A 17,718-nucleotide genomic window follows, 5' to 3' on the forward strand; every position below is an offset into this window, starting at 1 on the left:
AATCTTAATTCGTACATTCATACAAAAAGAATGGAAAGGAAATGGAGGGAAACTTACTTCATTGCACTTTCTTACTGTATTAAACAGGAAAAAGGTTTGAAAAAGGAGTGTCTCCCCACTAAACTACCACTTCATTTTGTTTTCCAACTGGAAAAACTTGTGAAATAGAAAGTGCAAAAAATCCAAAAGTTTTTTAAAAAAAATAAGTTGAAACATTTAGTTTTGATTTATAATTAGAAAAATTTCAGGAAAGCATAAAAAAGGCAACCTTAACAGAGGACTAGATGTTGGGAGTAGAGGGCACAGAAAAGTACAATAGGGTCATAGACTTGGTGGTATAAGTCTCATGATGGGAATACTGATATAGAGGATCTGTTCAGGAAGGACAAACAGGAAAAAAAAGGAGGCAGTAGTGCATTATACAGCAAGAACATATTCACTTGTTCCCAGATCCAGAAAGAGGTGAGGCAGACCAGTTGAAAGTCTCTGGGTAAGGGGAAAAGAGGAAAAGATATCATGATAGGGGATTACTATAAACCACCAAATCAGGAAGAGGAGGTGGATGAGGCATTTATATAACAAGCAACAGAAATATCCAAATAACAAGATCTGACAGTAATGGGGGACTTCAACTACGCAGACATCTGTTGGAAAAATAATATGTCAATACACAAAATTTCCCATAAGTTCTTGGAATGTGTGGGGGACAACTTTTAATTTCAGAAAGTTGAGGAAGTAACCAGGGAGAAAGGCATTTTAGATTTGATTCTGACCAAAAGGGAAGAATTAGTTGTGAATCTGAAGGTTGAAGGCAAGTTTAGTGAAAGTGATCATGAAATGACAGATTTAACAATTTTAAGGAAATGAAAGCGTGAGAGCATCAGAATAAGGACAACGAACTTCAAAAAACAGTGCACTGTAATGAACTCAGAGAACTGGTAGATAAGGTCCCATGGAAAGAAAATCTAAGGGATAAAGACATGCAGGAGAATTGGCAGTTTCTCAAGGAGACAATATTAAGCAAATGACTGCAAACTATCTGATGCGAAGAAAACATAGGAAGAATAGTAAGAGGCCAATATGGCTCTATCAGGAACTCTATAATGACCTGAAAATCAAAACAGATTCCTACAAAAAATAGAAACTTGATGAATTCCTAAGGAGGAGTACAAAAGAACACCACAAGCATGTAGGGACAAAATCAGAAGGGTAAGGCACAAAATAAGTTAAGGCTAGCAAGGGACATAAAAGGCAACAAGAAGAGGTTCTTTAATTACATTAGGAGGAAGAGAAAGATGAAGGAAAGTGTAGGTCCTCTAGAGCTAATAACTGATGACAGCAAGAAGGCTGAGGTGTTTAATAACTATTTTGCTTGAGTCTTCACTGTAGAGGTTAATGGTGACCAGATACTCCACACAATTAATATTGACAACAAGGGGGAAGGAACACAAGTCAAAATAGGGAAAGAACAGGTTAAAGAATATTTAGATAAGTTAGATGTATTCAAGTCAGCAGGGCCTGATGAAATTCATCATAGTGTACTTAAGGAACTAGCTGAAGCAATCTCAGAATTGTTAGCAAACATCTTTGAAAATTCCTGGAGGACTGGTGAGGTCCCTGAGGACTGGAGAAAAACTAATATAGTCCCTAGCTTTAAGAAGGGTGTAGCAAGGCACTGTGGACTTCCTCAGAGCTTGGGCCCAAGGAAGGGTTGCGGCGCCCCTACTGGATGGAACCAGGCCCTGCAGGAGAAGCCCACCCGGAAGCAGAGGGGCAGAGCCAGGGCTGGGGAGGGAAGTATAAAAGGCTGGCCCAGCAGCTCAGTCAGGGGGAAGCTGCCGCTGGAGGCAGATGTGTCTTCCCAGAGTCTGTGGTCTGTGCCTGACCCAGGCCCTGCGGCAGTTCGGAGAAACCGCTCTACCGACCGGAGCCTCCAAAGCCTACCCGGATTGCCAGGCCCGAGTGACTGCAAAGATTCTCTGAGTCTGAGTGACTGGAGAGGGCCGCCAGACCCAAGTGACTGGAGTGGGCCACCAGACCCTAGTAGCTAGGAGCAGCTACCCAAGCCCACTGGGTGGGAGAAACCCCCTGAGGCCAGCCCTGACCTGGAGGAGCTGCCTGATGGAGTGGACCCAGAGGAGCGGGCTTAACCTCGTGGACCGGAGGAACCCCTGGGACCTGGAGGAGCTGTCCTCCACTGATGACTCCAAGGAGTTTCTGGACCTGCCACCGGTTGACGGTGAGGGACTCGTAGGATGCCTGCTCGCCATCTACCCCAGCGACCCAGAGGGAGACACTTGGATGCAGGTACCCGGGGATTGGGTGGGAGGAAGTAGCCCAGGGACAACCAGCTAGACAGTGACTGAGTCCGTGGCCAAACCCATCAGCATGTTGCGGCTGGATCCCCGCTGACTCAGTGGCAAAATGTTTTGCCATTGATAGGGCCCTGGACTGGGACGCAGTGGAGTTGGGTGGGCCTGCATTCCCCTTCCCCCCTTCCCTAACCACCCCGGGAATGCTTGGCTACCTCTGAGTGCCCAGAGGCTATCGAGCTGTACCAGCCCTGCCTGACAATAAGGCCGGGGGCTTTAGACTATTTTGCCTGCCCCGCCCGCTTGAGGGCCGGGGGCTACTGACTTCCTCATCAGTCCTGCCTGACTTCAGGGCCAGGGGCTGTAGACTGCTTCGCTTGCCCCGCCTGTGAGAAGGCCGGGGGCTATAGATTGCTTTGCCTGCCCCACCCGCTTGAGGGCAAGAGACAACAGACTGCGTATCAGACCCGCCCAGCTTGAGGGCCGGGGTCTGTCCACTGTGTACCTTGCCTGCCCACTTGAGGGTTGAGTGCAGCAGACTGCTTTCCAGCCCCGCCCTGGTTGAGGGCCGGGGGCTATAGACAGCACATGCTTGCCAGCCCCGCTTGAGAGACAGGGGCTAAAGACTACTTTGCCTGCCCTGCTCTGCCTGAGGGCCGGGGGCAATAGACTACTCTCCCGCCCCTCCTGTTGGAGGGCCAGGGGTCATGGGCGCCATACGAGCCCTGCCCTACGTGAAGGCCAGGGGGCTACTGACTGCAAGAAAAGCCTGCCCTGCTTGGGGCTGGTGCTAAAAGACTCTTAAGCTGAGAGCTTTTTTCCCTTAGACAAAGGCGCTGTGGCCTTCATCAGAGCCTGGGCTTGAGGAAGGGTCGCGATGTCCCGGCTGAACCATGCCACCAGCTTACAAAGGGGAACAAAGAGGTCCCAGGGACTTGGAACCAATTATTAAGCAATCAATTTGTAAGCACCTAGAGGATAATAGGTTTATAAGGAACAGCCAGCATAGATTTGTCATCATGCCAAAGCATGCCATACCAACCTAATTTCCTTCAGGTTAGTACCCTAGTGGATAGGTGGAAGCAGTAAATGTGATATATCTTGATTTTAGGAAGGTTTTTGACACAATCCTACATGACATTTTCATCAGCAAACTAGGGAAATGCAGTCTAGATGAAATTACTATAGAAAGGTTAAAAAAACTGGGCATATTTAGTCTTGAGAAAAGAAGATTGAAGGGGACATAACAGTCTTCAAATATGTTAAGGGCTCTAATGAAGAAGACGGTGATCAATCGTTCTCCATGTCCACTGAAGGTAGGACAAGAAGAAATGGGTTTAATCTGCAACAGGGGAGATTTAGGTTAGATACTAGGAAAAAACAGGGTTATTTACCAGTAACTGTTGTTCTTCAAGATGTGCTGCTCGTATCCATTCCAATATAGGTGAGTGCGCGCCCTGTGCACTGGTTCCCGGAACTTTTTTGCCCTTAGCAAGCCCTATAGGGCCGGCTACGGCGCCACCTGGAGTGCCTCACACATGCCTTGAGGGTCCTCAGTCCCTTCTTTCTGCTGACTCCGACAGCGGGGACAGAGAGTGGAATGGATATGAGCAACACATCTCGAAGAACAACAGTTACTGGTAAGTAACCCTGTTTTCTACTTCGAGTGATTGCTCATGTCCATTCCAATATAGGTGATTAAATAGCCATACCTTGGAGGTGGGTAGGAGTCAGCGTTGAGCTACTCTCATCAGCACGGCTTTGCCGAAGCCTGCGTCCTCCCTCGCCTACTGCACGATGGCGTAGTGGGACATGAAAGTGTGGACCGATGACCAGGTCGCTGCTGTGCAGATGTCCTGCAGGGGCACTCGTGCCAGGAAGGCTGCTGACGAGGCCTGGGATCTGGTTGAGTGCACTGTCACAGCTCCTGGAAGCAGCACCTTCACCCACTCGTAGCAGGTCCTGATCCAGGCAGTGATCCAGGCAGAGATGCACTGGGTGGAGACGGGTGAACCCTTCATCCAGTCCACCATGGCCATGAACGGCTGTGACGACTTTCAGAACAGCCTCGTCCGCTCGATGTAGTAAGCCAGGGCACGTCGCACGTCTAGCGAGTGCCATCTCTGCTCCTCCTCCGAACCGTGCGGTTTAGGAAAGAATATGGGGAGGAAGATATCCTCGTTATAATGAAACTGGGACACCACCTTAGGCAGGAAGGCTGGGTGGGGTCTCAGTCGCACCTTATCTTTATAGAAAACCGTATGGGGGGGCTCCGAGGTCAAAGCCCTGATCTCGGAGACCCTTCTAGCTGATGTAATGGCCACCAGGAAGGCTACCTTCCAGGAGAGGACGAGCAGCGGGCATGTATCCATAGGCTCGAAGGGGGGTCCTGTCAGCATGGCGAGGACCAGGTTCAAGTCCCAGGGAGGTACCGGATCACGGACCTGCGAATACAGCTTCTCCACCCCTTTGAGGAACTTGACTGACATAGGGTGCGAAAAGAGTGACCTCCCTTCCATTGGCTGGTGGAAGGCCGAGATGGCTGCCAGGTGCACCTTCAGGGAGGCCAGGGCCAGGCCCTGCAGCTTCAGGTGGAGCAGGTACTCCAAAATCACTTGTATGGGTGAACAGCTCGGCGGTATGCCCCAAGACTTCGCCCAACAGGTAAAATGCCTCCACTTGGCCAGGTACACCACCTGAGTGGAAGGTTTTCTGCTACCCAACAGAACCTGTTGGATCAGCACCGAGCAGGCTCTCTCCCCCCTCCATTAGCCACAGAGTCTCCATGCTGTCAGGTGGAGGGAGTCCAGGTCCGAGTGCAGCAGGCGACCCTGGTCCTCGGACAGCAGGTCATAATGCCTCGGGAGTGGCATTGGCGTGGCGATGGACAGGTCCAGCAACATGTTGAACCAATGCTGTCTTGGCTAGGCCGGGGCGATCAGAATGACATCCGCTCTGTCCCTCTTGATTTTCAAGAGGACTGTGGGCAGCAGCGGAATGGGGGGAAATGCATACATGAGGGTCCCCATCCAGTCTGAAAGGATGACGTGAACAGGTCCAGTTCGGGAACACCCACTGGCGGAAGATGGAAGTCACCGCCTCCGGGTGTAGTGACCAGTCGTGGTGGGGTAAAAACGACCTGCTGAGGCGGTCCGCCTCGTCGTTCCTGACTCTGGGGAGGTGAGAGGCAGATATGTGGAAGTCATGCCTCCCCACAAAGTCCCAAAGTCTAGTGGCCTCCTGGCAAAGGGCCGAGGAGCGCGCCCCCCCCTGCCTGTTCATGTAAAACATGGCATCTGTGTTGTCCGTGAGGACCTGGACCATCCTGCCCCTCAGGAACCTGAGAAACACCTTGCAGGCCAGGCCGTTGAACCACTGGAATGTTGCCGGTGAAGTTTATGCCCACGGCCCGCCCTCATCGATGACCTGCTCCAAGATGAGGAGGAGGAGGGGGAACGCCGGTGCCAATGCCTACGGTGCTGGCGTGGAGGCGAGCAGATGGAAGATCTGGAAGACGAGCTCCGCCTAGGCACCAAGGGCTTGAGGGGGCATTTATCCCTGGATCGGGAGGGGTGCCGGCCGTGAGTGTGCCCCGGCTCTGATTCCGAGGACCCCAAGCGTTGCTGCGGTGCCGGAGGTGCCACCGGTGCCGAGACCTTCAGTGCCAGAGGTCTCGCCGGGCTATGACCTGGGGAACATGACCTGTGCTGTTCCTTTCCCGCCAGTGCTGATGGTTGCACCGGGGATCTGGAACGGCGGTGCCTGCGCTCCTCCTCGGGACCCGGAACCATTCCAGGCTACAATCCAGGGATCTGGACCGGTGCCGAGCTCTTTTGACCTCCGGTGGTGACCGGCTGCCAGTGTGTGATCGATGCTGAGCACGCCGGGTTTCTGCCAGGCTACACGCTGGGGATTGGGAGCAGTGCCAGGCCTCTCCGGCCACCAGAATCCGCGCCGGGCTGCCTGCCGGGGATCGAGATTGGGGACGTCTGGTATCTGTAGCCAGGATTCACACCAGACTGTGCATCAGGAATCAAGACTGGTGCTGGGCGCATCAGGTTTGGTCGGGCTCCCGGTGCCCTGTTGGACTGCGTGACAGGAATCGGGACTGGCATCGAGTGCATCGGGTCTTGTCGGCCACCGGGATCCGCGCCGGGCTGCCTGCCGGGGATCGAAACCGGTGCTGTGCTGGACTCGGTGCCGGGATATGGGAGCCCGAAGAGCGATCCCCCTGCGAAGTGGAACTGTATCGCCATCACCTCGCACTGGAAACTCGAGACCGCCCACGGTGCCAAGGTGTCGAGGAGCTCGATGACTTTGAGTCAGAGCTGGGAGGGGAGCCCACACTCTCTACCCTCTGCAACCGTCTGGGAGGAGACCTGGACTCCTGCCTCAACCACCCACTGAGGTAACCCAGCACAGGTTTACCTCGAGACACCATCCCCTGCACCCTTGGCCGAGGGGGGGGAAGGAGACATGGGCATGCCCCTCAGGGCGCATGCTGTAGAGAACACCTCCGGTGTCGACGGTCCCTGCAGGGGCACTCCCCCACCCCCAGGAGTCGGTGCCGGACTACTCTCCACAGCACATGGCTGGGGCATCTCCTGGTTCGACCCCAGCCCAACCGGCGGCGCGGGGGAGTCCTTGTGAGCAGCCTCTTGCCGCTTCTTCTTCTTCCTTTTGGCACCGAAGGCTGCTGGCTGGATGGACCCGGTGCCGGTGCGCTCTGCACTGAGGAGACGCTCAGTGCCACAGGGGATCGTGTCAGTTTCGCGCAGACTCCATCAGGATGGCCTTCAAGTGGGCATCCCTCTACTTCTGGGTCTGCGGCTTGAACACCTTGCAAATTTTGTGTTTGTCCTTTCGGTGCTGCTCCCCGAGACAATGGAGGCAGTGGTCCTGAGGGTTGCTCACATGGAAAGCCTTGCCACAAGCAGCACAGGCCTTAAAACCGGCTGAGCCAGGTATGGCCCAACCTTAAGCCCCTAAGGGCTATCTATCTATTGTTCTAACTCTACACTTAACTATTGAAACTAAACTATTCTACTTAGCACTATCTATCACAAACAACAAGGAAAAACAGAAAGGAGTTGCTACTTGCTTGAACAGCTAGGGACAGACGTTTCAACAACCGTCAACGGGCGGAAAGAAGGAACTGAGGGCCCTCAGGGCCGGCGGTGCCTGATATACTGCAGCATGTGCACGGCACTCCAGCTGGCGCCATAGCCAGCCCTACAGGGCTTGCTAAGGGCAAAAAACGTTCCGGGAACCAGTGCACGGGGCGCGCACTCACCTATATTGGACCGGATATGAGAAATCACTCGAAGTAGAACAAAAACATCTCCATTTAAAGCTAATCTTCAAAGCTTTTTGAATTTCTATAGCAGTTCTCATGTGACAGCAAGTAAGGTTCTAAACCTTCCTAGTGAAATTTTATAGATATAAAATCTTTTCCAGAAGGAATAAAAGCCAAGGAAGTTTTTTTCTTTTGGCGGCATTCCTTTGGCACCAGCAGCTGGCACACCTGTTTCTGAGATAATGTTGACATCACAAACACCATGAACTTCTTCATCTTTTTGTACTTCCCACATACTCTGTGTCAGGAGAAAATAACGTAGCAGCTTTAAGCAAGACAATGTAGCAGGTCTAATCAAAACAAACAACATATAAAAGAGTGTGATTGAATATTTGCTCAATATTCAAATAGCAGTGATATCAGCAGACAGTGGAGCTTAAGTTCCTCTCTCTTGTGTTTTTCTCAGGTAGAACACTGCCACTATTTTTCATTTTAAAACATAATGAGAAAGAGGGTTTTGGCAAAAATAAAGGAAGCAGAAGTGGATCTTCATGGACCATGAATATCATAAGCTGAAAACGTGAACATGAAAAAGCTTTACAAGTCACTTTCACAGTTACCCAGGAGGAAGCTGCTGCTTGATAAATGCAGGATGGAAGATGGCATTTCTGATACATCCCTGTGAGATTCTTTATCTCTGCTGTCTTTTGGGGGCAATCCCCTTTATTCCCTCAAAGATCAAATAAGCAGATCCACTTTGGGTGCCAATACCTGGCACAATTTGGGGCTTTGTGTTCTTATTCTGAGAATTTCTCATATTTGTTGTTTTTATTTGCAGCTCCTAGAAGCCCTTCTCCCAGCTGAGAAGTGGAAACAGGACACCCACCATTCATTTCAGGAGAGAAATAAGAAAAAAGTGAAAAGGAATCCACTGGTCCCACTCCAGTGTGGTTTCTGCCTGGTTTTACGACAAGGGACCAGCTCCTCTGTAGGTGTCGGCCAGCGTGGCTCTATGGATGTCAATAGAGCCACTTCCATTTACACCAACTGTGGATCTGGCCAAAGGACTGTTGATGTCTTGGAAACGACCCAGGGTTTGGGAAATAAGGTAGGGCTGTAGGGGCCCTTGAGAGGTCCGCTAGTCCAGCCCCCTGTGCTGAGGCAGGACCAAATAAACCTAGACCATCCCTGACACGCGTTTGTCTGACCTGTTCTTAAAAGCCTCCAATGATGGAGATTCCATAACTTCCCGTGGAAGCCTAGTCCAGAGCTTAACAACCCTGATAGTCTGAAAGCTTTTCCTATCTATCCTAAATCTCTCTTGCGGCAGATTAAGCTCATTATTACTTGTCCTATCTTCAGTGGACAGGGAGTATAATTGATCGTTGTCCTCTTTACAACTGCTCTTAACATTTTAAAGATGTTATCAGGTCCCTCCTCAGCCGTCTTGTCTCAAGACTAAGAATTTATCTACATTTACAATGCTACATTTACAGCTGCAGCTGTGCCTTTGTAGTGCTTTGGTTTAAACATTACCTACAATGACTGGAGGGGTCTCCGTCACTGTAGTTAATCCACCTTTCTGAGAGGCGATAGCGAGGTTAACAATCATTGCGGGGCTAAGTCTTTTTGGAAAGATTCTGTGCTATTTATTATGTGAAAGGTGGAGGAGGGAAGTGGGAACAGTAGAAAATAGCCTGCAACAACAGAGGTGTTTAAGAGGGAAGTATGAAAGTGGCGACTTGCAAAGAAATCACTCTTTGGGTGATCTCACCTGGCAAGGGCCTCCGACTAGACTGGATACTCATGTTCTCTTGTCTGGAACACTATCTGGGGACTTAGATTAAAGGGAAACCTGCTCCTTCTTAATTCTCCTAATGCAGAAGCAAGAAAAGCAATTCTTTCTTGTGACAGCTGCCTGGTTTGGTCCTCTTACCTGCTATGTTGATTTAGTGATTTGATCATTTGAACCAATTTATTTATTGAGTGAGTTGTGACCTTGATTTGATCATTGTGGTGTTCCATTCTTAATTAGTTTGATGGAATTGTAGTAGACATTGATATATATGTTCAGATTTTTTTTATATTTTAAATAAAATCCATAAAAATTACCCAGAACTGGTTTGTTCTTCAAATTGCAACATGGGGCAAGTAAGCCTGAGCCTGAAGGTAATCTACTCGAGATATTTAAGAGACAAGGTGGGGGAGGAAATATCTTTTATCGGAGCAATGTCTGCTGGTGAGAGAGACAAGCTTTTGAGTTTACAGAGCTTTTCTTCAGGTCTGTGTAAACTTAAAAGCTTGTCTCACTCACCAACAGACATTGGTCCAATAAAAGATATTCCCTCGCCCACCTTGTCTCTCTAATATCCTGGGATGAACATGGCCACAGCCCACTGCATATGAGATATTTAAGAGCCATTTAGAATGTGGTTGTACAGGCTCCACAATCAAAAGATCCTTCTAAAGGGAGTGTGTTTCTTAGACTATTGAACTGGTACGGGAAGTTTGTAATTATCCTCCCTAGCTAAACCCTTTATTAAGTTGCTATATATAAAAGAAGCTTGGTGTGGACCACAGAATATATTATTGGGTCATCCTGAGATACTCAAGATGATGTGAGGAAATTCCTTAATTTTCTATGCACCAATGCTAGAAGCATGGGTAATAAATGGGAGAAACTGGAAATGCTCACATAAGAACTTCTTTCATAGCTGATATTACTAGAACCTATGGGAGGATTCACATAATTGGAATGTTTAAATTGATGGCTACAACCTATTTAGTAATGATAGGAGTGGATAAAAGGCAAGTTAATGTTAAAGGTAATTCATATAAATTAGAAATTAAGAAATGCAGCCAATTAGTAAGTGAAGCTAACGGTCCCAACAACAAAAATATCGATGGCCAATATGGTTAAGTATAATGAAAAGGAATTTTAAAAAATATATCTGGAACAAAAGTGATCCTAATAGTAGTGTAGGTCCATTGTTAGATGGAGATGATAAAATTGTCAACAGTGATGCAGAAAAGGCAGAAGTATTAAATATCTAATTTTGTTCCATAGATGACAAGAAGCTGGAGGATTTATTCATCAGACATAATGATGATCAGATATTTTCTGTTCTAACGGTATCTAAAGAATATTAAACAATCTAATAAAGTTCAATATTTTTAAATCAGAAGGTCTTTACTGCACCAAAAACTTTTTTTTTTTTCATAAGAATTGGCCGAGGAGCCTTCTGGACTGTTGGTGTTAAATAAATCTTGGAAAACTGAGGAAGTTCCAGAATACTGAAAGAATGCCAATATTGTGCCAATATTTTAAGGTGATGAATGGGATGAACTGGGTAATTATAGGCCAGTTGGCTTTCCATCAACCCAGGAAAAAATAATGGAACAGCAGAGATGGACCCGGTAAGAAAGAAAGAAAGGACCGAATATAAATAATGGCAGTCAATGTAGTTCATGGAAAAAAGGTTTGTTTGACAAGACCTGACAACATTCTTTGAGATAATGAGTCTGGTTGATAAAGGTAACTACTGAAATGAGGTACTTAGACTTCTGTAAGAAACTTGATTTATTACTGCACAGCCGTTTGATTAAAAAATAGCACTGTGCAAAAATCAATACGACACATATCAAGTGGATTGAAAACTGGCAGACAGATAGTTCTCCCCCCGTTCATGTCCAACAGCCTGTATAGTGGGCATTTTCTTTTCTCCTGCTGCTTGGAGGTGGCCAAAATTTGACAGCCAGCCTGAGATTAGAAACACCCCTCTGTGGAACTCCCAGAATTCTCTGCCTCCACTGCCGGGTACCCGGCACACTGGTCTCCTCTTTGTGGCAGAATCTCAAGATCTTTTTAAAGTGGATACCACAGGAGGCTCATAAAAATTACTCTAAATTGAAGTAAACTATATTAAATTATACAAATAGTAACGAGCAGGCTCTCTATTGGCCAGGATTTTTTCTAAGCCAGTCTTGCAACTTCTCTTGCCACAGCTCTCTTCCACGAGAGGGATAATTTTTGAGGCAATCTTTTCTCCTTTAACTCTCTTGTCAGGGCTCTTGTTGATGTTCTAGGCAGGACAACCCTGTGAAGTCAAATAATTAATCATAGAAATTGATCATAGAAGGCCTGGCCTGAAGTTGTAGCCTGAAACTGAAATAGAAGCCCCAGGCTAAACCATTAACAGAATGCCTCAACTGAAATTATGATAAAGATGCTAAAATCCCACAAGATGTCTCTGAACCACACCCCAAATGCAAGTTCTCTATTATAAGCCTTAAGCCTTTTGAAGTCTGTGAACAGACTTCACCTGTTTCGATAAGTACCGGTATCTGCCCCCCTTTGTCTTACCGACCCCATAGAAACTCACTCCATACAAATTAGCATTTGAACAGGTATTGTGTAACCACCCATCTTCAGGTGATAGCCAGGGTACCTGAAAACCACATTGTATAATCAAGTGACTCGTTGGGCGTTCCTGTGAAAACATCTGGTGTATCCCACTGTGCATTATAATTGTCTTTCCTGTTAAGTATAAACTGTTAACCAAATTCCACTATGAGATCAACATGTAAATGAACCTAAGCAACCCCTATATAAGTCTTTTGAATCTGGTAGCCAGGCGAAGTATGACTTCCCTATAGCCACTTGGATTTTCCCTATGGCTATAGTATTCCCCATAGCTATGGTTATGTGATTGTGTGTGTGTCACAATTAAAGCTGCACCCGATCCAACTCTAAAATGTAGCAGAGTGATTCTTTTCCATGACAACCTCTTGCATTAGTTGTTGGCAGCAATAACCTCAAGCCTCCAATGATGGACCTTAGCTGGAGGGGCTGATTTTGCTGTTCACACTGCTCATGCTTTTGGGGCAGATTTTCGAGAGATCACAGCCTCCAACGGCAGGTCTTTGGAAAATGTGGGCAGAAGAGTAACAATGGGGAACTGCTGGGTTCTGAGCTCTTTTGAAAATCTGGCCCAATATTCCAGGAGGGCTCCACACCAGGCTTGTGATTCTGACTTGAAAGAAGAAACAAGCAGAGACATACCGGAACAGAAGAGGGAAGAAGCGTTGTGTTCCCCAAAGAGGGTTTTGGTTTTGATGAGTCCAACACTGGCATCTCTTCTAACCTGCCCTGTTTGTTACTGTAACCACGCATCCCCACTCCCAGAGGGGTGCACGTCAAAGGGTATTTCTCCAAACTGGTGGTGCCTCTCAGCTGACAGAAGCATCAGCCTCAACTCTGTGAACTTCAAAGGCAGCAGTTACCATGGCTAAGGCTGAAGCTGAAACCACATTGGATATTTCAGCTCAGATGGGGGGTTAAGAATTCTCAGGCTCCTGGGGTTCCCTTTGCCTAAATTAACTTTAAAGTAATATGTTAAGGTGTCAAAAGTTATTAAAATTATCTATAAAACAGGCTGTTGGCTGATGAGGAAAGTGTGCTACTTTAAAACAGATGCATTTTATTAAGCGTTTAAAAAACAAACAATCAACTATTTATTTCCCAAACATCAGAAGATTGTGGAGCCACCTTCTGGTGTGGGCCCAGCTTCACATAAAAATTTCCATTTTCCACGCAGGGCAGGCTGGTCAATGTTGTGAGCCATTGCCACAGGAGCTGGAGAGACACTCAACTCTGAGCTTCTCCATTTTGCTACAGAGGGCAGCCAATAAGACACCAGCCACACACCCTGCCAAGCTCTGTACATAAAGGACACCTGTAAATGCACAGAGGAGGCCAAATGTCACTTACCCCAGTCTCTGCAGTTTGCAGTTTGAGTGTTTCAGTCCCTCGCACAGCAGCTGCACTCCAAAATCATTCAGATAATGGATATCCAGCTCTGTCAGGCTATCACTGATGCTGAGAACAGCAGTGAGATCCTCACAACATGCATCTGTGAGAAGGAAATTCTTCAACCTGCAGGAGAGAAAAATGCAGAGAAGAGTAATCATGGTGTGAATGGGGCTTCTCACAGCTGTTATGACAGGTGCCCCCCCCCCCCCCACTTCTCTCCCTGACCACACAGCACTGAGAATGGACCAGAAGTCCTGCCCCAGTTCCTGTCCAAAGCCCCACCCCTTGTCTAATGAGAAACCAATATTGGGTGGGACTTCCAGCGTAAGCTCTACCCTTGCCCAATCAGCACTGGGAATGAACCAGACATTTCAAGCCCCAAACCTCTACCCTTGACCAATGAGGAATAAGGGGTGGGGTAAGACTTCCTCCCTAAGCACCGCCCCCAGGCCTTTCCATTGACCAACCAGGATTCAGGAGGGCCCCTTCACATCCATCTGTCAGAGTTTTAGGGTAACTACATCTTTGACCTCCCTCTGTGGTTAGCTCAAGGAAAACCCCTCAGGCCTCTAGCTGTCACTTCTCTCTCTGGGCAGGGACCTATATCCTGTTCTCTTCTGTCCTGGTGCGTAGGTTGTGGCTGCCTGCAGTTGCACGCTGATTATCCCCAGGAGGTCTGACTAAGTGCAGCCCCTGGGCTTTACTTTCTCCCCAAAGGCTGTGACCATGGTTTATCAGTGACCAACCAGCTCTCTCAAAGCACTGTGCATTTATTTAAGGACAAAAGCATCCAGAGAAAACATAAAACAATAGCAGGATTTAAAGGCTCCCCCCTCACCCGTGACTCCTATGGAGACCCAGACAGGTTCCAATCTCTCCAACTCTTCAATAGGATGGGGTCTCCCCTTGGAGAAAAGGTCACATCCATTTGTCAAATCAAAAAAAAGACCCCTCTGTCAAGAAAAACTCAGCCTTTTATACCAAACCTCTTGCTTTGCCTGCCCCACCAGCTCCCTGATTCTGATTGGCCATAAAGCAAGTGTCCCTGCGTAATTAATAGGTGCAGCCAGGAAGGGGGCATGGGATGCCTACAAAATTTCGTGACAGAAGAGCCTGCTGTGTAATGGGACAGCCGTTGAGCCTCTGTGGAGGATGTAAACAACCTGAGCTGGTCTGTAGATTTGGGACAGAACAAAGGAAGGCCCAGAGAGGCCAGTTTGGGAAGATCTTCACAGGAAAAGCAAAAGGCACATTTGACAAAAAGGCTACGCCCTACCAAATTTTGGATCCCTGCTTCAAAAAGGATGTGGACAAGTTGGAGAGAGTCCATCAGAGAGCAACAAAAATTATTAAGGGGCTGGAGCACAAGACTTATGAGGAGAGGCTGAGGGAACTTGACTTGTTTAGTCTGCAGAAGAGAAGAATGAGGCGGGATTTGATAGCAGCTTTTAACTACCTGAAAGGGGGTTCCAGGGAGGATGGAGCTAGGCTGTTCTCAGTGGTGGCAGATGACAGAACAAGGAGCAATGGTCTCAAGTTGCAGTGGGGAAGGTCCAGGTTGGACATTAGGAAAAAGTTTTTCACTAGGAGGGTGGTGAAGCACTGGAATGGGTTACCTAGAGAGGTGGTGGAATCTCCATCTTTAGAGGTTTTTAAACTGCAGCTTGACAAAACCCTGGCTGGGATTATTTAGCTGAGGTTAGTCCTGCTTTGAGCAGGGGGTTGGACTAGATGAACTCCTGAGGTCCCTTCCAACTCTATGATTCAACATATGAGGGAGCTAGAGATTATCAACAACAGAGCTGCTAAAAATGTATTTTCCCTCTAACCTTGTTCTTGGAAACCTTTGAACAGTTTAACTTAAATTTACTTTAAAAAAGTTCATCCTGAAGCGATGCCTGGTGAGGAAAATTTCAGCCCAAGCAGTTTAGAGTTAGGCAAGTTTATAAGCAACTGAAGATGGTCTTACAAGGGGAAGTATCGGGCCAACTTAATAATAGTGGTGCTACCAGCACAGGTATCCAGTAGGTGGTGCTACCAGCACAAGTATATAATTGCAGGGAAAACACTTCTTCCTCAGGTTCAGGGAGGGGGAGGAGTTTGGAGCTATCGCTTCAGTTTGGGCCCATCTTTATTTATCACTTCCATTTTATGAACATAACAGGCCATCGAGATGTTGTGAACACCCGACATATCAGGTGCTGCAGGGATACTCAGCTGCCAGCCTCACAATGAGCTTGCAGGGAGCTGACATCTCAAACCGTCTGCTAAGTACTTTCCAGAAAAGAAACCTGTAAATACTCACCCCAGTTTCTGCAGTTTGCAGTTTGCATGCTTCAATCCCTCACACAGCAGCTGCACCCCTGAATCTCTAACGAGATTCCCCCTCAGCTCCAACTCAGTCAAAGTCTGATTGATACTGAGAACAGAGGAAAGATCCTGACAACAAGTGGCTGTGAGTTGGCAACCCATCAACCTGCAGGAGACACAAACAGAGGGGAATAAGCACTTCTGTCTGTCCATTTCCCTCAGTGGGTTTTTTACAGAAAAATCCCTTTATTCTGGGAATAAAATCACAGAGCTGTAGCGGTGGTTGCTGAGGACCACGTGACTAAGTGCGCATTTCAATCCATGTGCGGCTGCAGCTCTCATTGATCCTGTATTCCACATACGAATGCTATTCTAAGGCAAAGTTCCCAAACTCCCCTTTTCCCTGGGTTTGACCATACACTAGAAAAGGTGGAATTTCCATAGGGAGCCCAGTCTCAGAGGCTGGGCCTACAATTAAATTGTTACAGTCTTTCACTGTTGCAGCCCCATTGGTGTGACAGCAGCATGATGGGAGTGATTGTAGAGAGATCAGAACTTTAGGAGCTAAAATACACTGAATTTTGGAAGATACTAAAAGATTGGATAAAATGAGCCCAGAGTTAGTGTCTGTGTTATATAGAGGCTCATAATTCTAGGAAGAGACTAGGGTTACGTTTACATTGACGGCCAGATCGATCTTTCTTAATCGATTGAGTGGTCAGTGAGACCCGCTCAATCGATCAGGAAGTCAACTGAATAAGTCCACCCCCTCAAGTAGCGTAGCGCTGAACCGACGGGAACGGCTCAGCGCAATGTAAACAGCGCCTAGAAGCAATTGACAATAGTTACGCAAACCACTCTGCGTAGTTTGCGTAACTCCCGTCAACTGCCGCCGAATCGCACGGTAAGTATGAACATGTCCTGATAGATGACTTACGACTTTCCTTAAGAAAGCTCAAATGAACTCCCAGTGATGGTCAAGGCTGGTGTAAATCAGCGAAGCTACTCTGAAGTCAGTGGAGCTATGCTGATTTGAATCAGCAGAAGATCTGGCCCTTAGAGTGGAAAGCTAAGACACACTCACTGGCTATAAGCTCCTCTGACTGCGTAAGGCGTTGCGATTTACCAGTGGATAAAAATACACCCAGATTGGTGTGGACAATGAAGAACGGTGAGGGAATTACAAAGGAAGCCAGTGGCTGCTGACACTGATCTTTGTATTTTACAGTTGGGAGGTTTCAGCCTCCATGAAGCGGTGCCACTTCTGAATCCCCCTGGTCCGAGACACTGGAATGCCTTCTCTGGGGCTTAAGGTAAATATCACATGCAAACTACATCTCATACAGTGTGCAATTTATTTGAGCACAGCATATCACACCCTGATTCTCAAAACCCCGTGGATTTCAGAATGTAATTCAAAACCCTAGCAGTTGCCCTAATTTACAAGGCTCTTAACAATTTAAGGTCAGGCTGTCTCTGAGCCTGTTCATCCACCATGATCCACCAACCCAGCAACACCACACTGGGTTCCTACAGCGAACAACGCACAGGGTCAGACTCCCAGAGGCACACAGCAGACCCTGGCTGGGGAGCGCTTTACCAGGGGAGATAAGACTGAGCCTGGGTCTGACCATGTTCAGATCTAGGGTGACCAGATGTCCTGATTTTATAGGGATAGTCCTGATATTTGAGGCTTTGTCTTATACGGGCGCCTATTCCCCCCTACCCCTGTCCTGATTTTTCACACTTGCTATCTGGTCATCCTATTCAGATCGAAATGCCAGCCTAGCCTCTCTGATGCCTATGTTCGGGCAGCTCAGATTGCAGTGCAGCACTTAGCCTTCCACAACGTGGAGGGGCAGAAGTTCATACTCAAAGTTCAGAAAACCTGTTAGGTTTCCTCTACCCCATCAGGAACTGGAGGGGCAAACTCCAAAGGGCAGAAAAACAGGACATTTCCCTAAGGAAAAGCAAAGTGGATCTTATAC

The 17,718-nt window shown here is 47.7% G+C and overlaps 1 protein-coding gene across 1 annotated transcript in view; it reads right to left on the minus strand.

Annotated features, from left to right (window-relative positions):
* Nucleotides 1-7,124: 7,124 nt before the first annotated feature.
* The window catches only part of LOC137142837 (NACHT, LRR and PYD domains-containing protein 12-like), a 33,368-nt gene continuing 22,774 nt past the window's right edge, over nucleotides 7,125-17,718 (minus strand). Inside the window, exons 7-10 of the mRNA XM_067532301.1 lie at nucleotides 15,726-15,896; nucleotides 13,379-13,543; nucleotides 7,837-7,906; nucleotides 7,125-7,235 (exon numbers count right to left, since the gene is read on the minus strand). Of these exons, the coding sequence (XP_067388402.1) occupies nucleotides 7,125-7,235; nucleotides 7,837-7,906; nucleotides 13,379-13,543; nucleotides 15,726-15,896 (517 nt within the window). The remainder of the gene's footprint in view (nucleotides 7,236-7,836; nucleotides 7,907-13,378; nucleotides 13,544-15,725; nucleotides 15,897-17,718) is intronic.

The sequence above is a fragment of the Emydura macquarii genome, unplaced genomic scaffold (genome assembly GCF_026122565.2).
Source record: "Emydura macquarii macquarii isolate MOO-44397 ecotype Brisbane River unplaced genomic scaffold, CSIRO-AGI_Emac_v2 contig_3253, whole genome shotgun sequence".
Taxonomy (NCBI): domain Eukaryota; kingdom Metazoa; phylum Chordata; order Testudines; family Chelidae; genus Emydura; species Emydura macquarii.